Genomic DNA, 6,000 nt, shown 5'->3' with positions numbered 1-6,000 from the left:
ACCCTGTCTAAATTGTATGCTTAGGGTCGAAACATTCAAAAATAATAATTAATGGACAAAATGTTAAACAATGTCAAACATTCACCCCGTACAGATATCTTGGCCTAATTCCATTGTTTTTTTGCTTCCCATGCCATTCCACTTTAAACCCAGCCATATGCAAATCAATCTTGACCCTGTTCCCTATGGAGACAGTCCAGCCCGAACTGCCAAGGGTCAAAACATTTACTTTACATAATAATAGTGTACTGTTTTTATTTTGGAGCAATTTCACTCTGTGTTAGAGTGTGTACAAACCACCTATGCATCCTGGATCAGTCACTATTATATGTACATAGATTGTATAGCACCAAGCACTTTTCATTCACTTATTTTCACTTGCACTTTGTTGTTGCGCCATTTGGGATCACCTTCTTACTTATGAATTGATCTAAGAACATGACTGCAATGGTTTTTAATCTAGTTTGTCAAGCAAATATAAAGTAATTATGCAGTATGAAAACAGATAGAAGTATAAGTGAAAAACAACAAAAATCGCAAACATGTTTGCTATCTTGAAAATGCCCAAAATGGTAGAGTTGAACTTGGGAACCCTTTACCAAATTGGTTAGGGAGTGCACAGGAGTCATTCATATCCACTAGCTGGACCTGCTCTCTTCTTGTAATCATGACAAAAAAATGGACACAAAGACCATAAGGCTGACCTTCTGTTAATGTTTAAAGTGACACAACAAGCTGCAAGGGTCCTTTCCCTGCAACTGCTCACTGGCCAGTGGCAACCGGACCTCAACAGGATCCTGCTGTTGGCCTTTGCCTAACTCCCTGTGAATCTCTAAGTGCCCTCCCCAAAGTCTTCCATCTTTTAGAAGGTCACTCCTGGGGTGAACTGAGATTTAAAGGACTATTTCAGAAAGTAAAATCTTTGGCTAGGATGAACCTGGTTGGCGTATGCGAACTGCTCTTTACTGAAGTCAGATTCTAATTGCACTTTTGTCCCAGTTTACTGCACACATAGACAATTATTGGCACTCTGTGCTTCTTCCTATGTAAAAATTGTAAAATTCAGACTCTCCTTGTTGGATGTTTTGTAATGTTGTTTATTACATTTTCCTACTTCTGTTGCTCTGCAGTTGTACTTTATTACTGTTTTCATATTGCATAATTACTTTACACATTGCCCTAAATTAGGCCTGTCTGTTCTGTGCCATAAGCAGTGGATTGTGCTCAGGTTAATTTAGTGACTTTGAAGATTCACCCTGAAAACACCTATGATTATTCTTTGAGGTGGGTAGTCACCACCCTAAATAATAATCCAATTTCTTACAGATCACCTCAGTAGTTTTGGACCTACCCTCAAATTCTGTCTTTGATAATACTGCCACTTTGCCATGCTCAGCATCAGCCACTACCATGCAGACCACAACAAGGATATACCTACCCATAACCTACACAAGGAGGCCTTCCAACCTGGGAGTAATTCCACCATGGTCAACAAGTCACTGTTGTGAAGTGAGTACATCCAAGATTCAGCTTGTCAGAAAACTTCTTTTAATTGTAACTGATATGTTGTGTACAGAATATGTGTTCTGCAGGTGGGTAGAATGATGATAAGAAGAGGAGAGAATGTATAACGGGGGGATGGAATGTAGCTGCAGGCCGTTGGGTGTGACAGACCGTGCCAGCAGCAGGCTGGGTTGGTTGTACCTGATTGCTCGAATGTAATAAATCTATATTCTACAAGTACTGTTTCGTTGGAATTCTTTACAACAAAGGTAACATGAATACACAGCTACAGATAGTTCCATCTCCCCCATCCAGCCACCTATAATTTCTCTTTCAATATTCCATTATATCGCTGACAGCCCTGAAAACATATAGAATGCCCCCTTAGAATTATAACATGTTGCTTATTGCTTCATTCATTTCCAAAACAATACAGGGCTGCTGCAGACCAACATGTGTTCTGTATCTTGTTTTCTTTCTATTATCCAAATACAATTGCACCAGACACCCAACAAAAAGAACAGTGAATTTCTACTTCTCAATGGTTTGTTGAGAAAACAAGATACAGACTTCACAATCCAAAGTCCATTCTTGAGCATGCATTTTATGCAATAGTCTTGGAGGCAAGAACAAATCTACATACTTTCATCCATTCTGAGTCACCCAGATATTACTGCAGTACAAATCCGGTTTCACAGATCCCACAACATATTGCTGCTAAAACCAAGTCCTGTGCATGAGAAAGCCGTGCAATTAATCTAGGTGTAAGGAAACAGGATGCCACACAAGCTGCACCAATAGCACAATAATTAGGTTCTACACAAGAATATGTCTGCCCAATAAATATCCACACACCCATTCTTAAAATAAAAAAAAAATCTATTTCAGTAAAAGAGATATAAGGGTGTTTATTTATATATTGCAATACAAATTACATTGTATTCGACATTATGATACAAAATATGATTGACGTGTTCATCCATTCATTGGCCTGACTTGCAAGCCAACACACAGCAGTAATTGTTGGAGATCTCTAGCTCAGTTTCTGCAGAAGACGATCCCATGATCCCCAAAATCCTGCAAAAACAAATGGAGAGAGTACATTTAGGTACATAGTTTAGCACAGATATCATGCTGGCATTCATTCATCAGACTTGCACTTCTCTATCTTTTCACTCTGGCCTTCAGTGCTCTTGATTGCCTCTTGATTGCCTCTAAATCTCACTAAAATAAAAACGAAGTCCAATCTATAAGAAATATGGTCCGCCATGTTGTATTATAATTTGTTTAGGATATTACATTTTATCAGCTTATTTTGCTTATTCCAATTAAGTTAAATTTTATAATTAATCAACATATTTATATTTTGTTACAACCCATGCACAGCCATAGTTCCCTATTAGGTAACAACTCAAATTCAGAAGCAGAAAAGGACCCTATTTGTTGCACCATTATGTTGGTATGGCATATCTTCTTAACGTTTTAAGCACACGAAAAACGTTTGTGAATCAAATTAGAAACTGAAGACTAATGAGATTCAAACTTTTTTTTTATACTAAATGCGCTGAGCCAAATGTACATACCTCAGCTCTGTGAGTCGACCCTGATTCTCCATCAGTAGAGAGGGAAGACCATGCTGTCCTCAAAGTGACAATAAAGGGGATGCCCCCTTACCGTTTCCCATCATCCCTAGTGGACCGCATATACAGCCCTATACACTAAGGCAGAGGTCTTCAAACTATTTTGGTCTGAGCCCCACCTTAAGCAATATGTTTTGAAGTTGGGCCCCTCTCTAAAACTATATGGCAAGGATTTGGGAGTGGAAGAGATGATCACAGGGGGCAGGGATCATGAGACCATTTCAGGGGTGCTTTTCTGTAGCTCGTAATCCACACTAAATATGCAGCACCAAGCAAGAATAGAATTGGCACACCACAAACACTACTGCGGATAATTGGGGTGCCATGGGCCCCAATGTACTCCACCTGCTTCACCAATGATGGATGTAGCCCTGAGAAACAAGCTATTTCCTCTTCTTTTATTCCTTCTCCACCATGTCTGACCATCACTTCAATCTCAAAACAAGTCCAGTCTCTGTCTGAAAGAAAATTAGCTACTGCATGCTTCCCCAGTTGTTTTTTGCCAATAGCGTCATCTGCCCTAATGCTAGCAAGGGCAATGAGCCCCCATGCCCACATTCTATTGTAAAACATTCATAATTGTGATGCAGTGGGCCCCATGGCAAAATTGTCATTGTACTTACTTCACTAATATTAGCTGCTACCTTACTGTTACCTCTGATCTTTCCCAACATGGGATCCCTCTCGTACCAACCCTCTCCCTCCTATCCCTCCTCACCCTCTCATCTCTCTGATGTCCAAATCAAGGGGTTGCCTGTTTTTAATTTACCCATTCCTTGGGTCATTGCTCCGAGGCTCAAAGAACACTGGCCCAGGAAGTGTGTTCTAGACTTCTTATTCGGCTGCAGCATCAAAGATGCCTACAGCTCTGCAAAGCAGGCTGTCTACTCAGGCAACTCAGTTGGGCTATTACTTATCGGTCAGATGCCCAAAGCTGGCTTTCTGGAAAAAATAACCACACAAATAGCACAATTGCCCCCCCCTCCTTCCGCTGCTTGGGCCCTGTTCTATGCAGAACAATGGTGACCTGGGCCCTAATGCTAGCAGGAAAAATGCACCCCATGTTCTTTTTCATAGCAAGACTGACATAACTGAGATCTAGTGCCCACTCACAGAGTGTGTGTGGAGGGGGAGGGCTCCTGTGCTGCAAAACAGATTTAGAACTACAGAAGGAACATGCTTTCTCACCAAGGTGCCCGCTACCTGAAAGATTGCCAATGTGTGCAATGGTTGGAGCCAGTGTAGGCTTTAATTAATAGAGTCACTCAGTTTCATGGCGACACATATTTATTCTTTCTAAGTGGTAATATATGTGTCCATTAAAAGGAGTGCACCTTTTTAATGGGCATATATAAAAATATTTTCCTTAGGTATAGCCTGGATTCTTATCACTAAAATATACTTTGCTGCAGTCTGCTTTATACATTGTAATACAATTTTAAAACAATGCCATTCACAGTGCTTTCTGTCATGGACTGGGACATTGTAGCACTATAAACAAGCCACTATTCATCACTGCACCAATCAGGATTTAATTATGTGACTCAGTCATCACACACGAAGACATCTGCAGTGATCACATTAGCTAACTGAGGTTTCATAAGGTAAAAGAGTATATTTCCTTTTGGTTAGTTTAACTTGCATTTATTTTACAACTAAGGTGTGTGCGTCTTTATTACAAATATAATTACATCTTCAAAAATAGAACATAAATTAGATATCACATTTTACAAAATGTAACATAGTCTTTCAGGTACTAAGATGCTGTTTCCATGACAAACCAGATGTCTCTAACTGCATAACCTCAAAGTATTTTTACAATGGTCACTGTGGTGCAATAATTGTGTGCAGGACAAGTGACCGTCATGCCTGTCAATGCCCCAACAAGTATTCTAGGTGACAAATGCCATCTATTTATCACTCTCCTGCCTTCAATCTCCAGTCTCCACACTTGAAAATAAAATCGGAAACATCCTCACCAGCTCCAAAATACAACAAGAATTTGCAAAGCAATAGGTCTCGCATTTACGCGAGTTTGAGCTATTGGCATTGTAAATGACAATCACTTTTATTTATGTTTTGGTTTTTAAAACATAAATAAAAGGGATTGTCATTTACAATACCAATAGTTTAAACTCGCATAAATGCGAGACCTATTGAATTGCAAATGCTTGTTTCAGTTGTGCCCACTCCTCATCATACCAATCCCGGACACCCTGAAGCAGATGACCCCTCGCTCCCAGCTCACCCCCAGAGCCTCATCCCTAATCTCCCTCCTTGCGCCATCCCCCACCCTTGGTGGCAGCAAAAGTACTTTACAGTTGGAATGAATATGCAGAGTGAATAATGCAGTGGATCCGGGAATAAAAAAACAGCCTCGTTCAGCAGGAAGTGATCTTTTAAAGACTCGTAAAACACTTAGAAGCGGGTGAGAGAATGTGTCGGGTGTCTCTCTGTCCAGCCTAACTCACAGTAGCTCAAGAATGCTGCGTGCACCTAGAAGCAGTATGGTGGGTTGGGGAGTGGGGTCATCCTAGCTGACGAAGAAACACGTTATTCCTCAGTAAAATGGTATCCTGCTGCAATCTGAATCTACACTGTATAGTGCCATGAACTGAGGCTCTGAGCTTGTGGCGCAGCTCACCTGGTGCGCCTCTCCAACACTGTGTGACCCTCGGCGCCAAGAGCAGAAATATAGTGAATGATAAGGCTGCATGGCCCACATTTTTACTTCCTTGCCATCAATAGTTGTTAAGGTAATTGGTGTCAGCCCCGGACCGACGTTTACATTTCACTAAAAGCTCCCAGGGGATTGTGGGAAGGCAGCGGGTGGAGCTGTGCTATGCATGATGTTGGC

At 40.9% G+C, this 6,000-nt stretch overlaps 1 protein-coding gene across 6 annotated transcripts in view; it reads right to left on the bottom strand.

Moving 5' to 3' along the window:
• Nucleotides 1–2,391: 2,391 nt before the first annotated feature.
• LOC146809212 (putative methyltransferase DDB_G0268948) overlaps nucleotides 2,392–6,000 on the bottom strand; it is a 520,756-nt gene continuing 517,147 nt past the window's right edge. For all 6 annotated transcript variants that reach the window (XM_085614316.1, XM_085614312.1, XM_085614313.1 and 3 more), the window contains one exon: nucleotides 2,392–2,580. In XM_085614316.1, coding sequence (XP_085470442.1) covers nucleotides 2,487–2,580 — 94 coding nt within the window. In that variant the 3' untranslated portion in view covers nucleotides 2,392–2,486. The remainder of the gene's footprint in view (nucleotides 2,581–6,000) is intronic.

This window comes from Triturus cristatus, chromosome 7, assembly GCF_964204655.1.
Source record: "Triturus cristatus chromosome 7, aTriCri1.1, whole genome shotgun sequence".
Taxonomy (NCBI): domain Eukaryota; kingdom Metazoa; phylum Chordata; class Amphibia; order Caudata; family Salamandridae; genus Triturus; species Triturus cristatus.
Note: the sequence above shows the minus strand (reverse complement) of the source record. Positions and strands in the feature narration are given on the sequence as shown.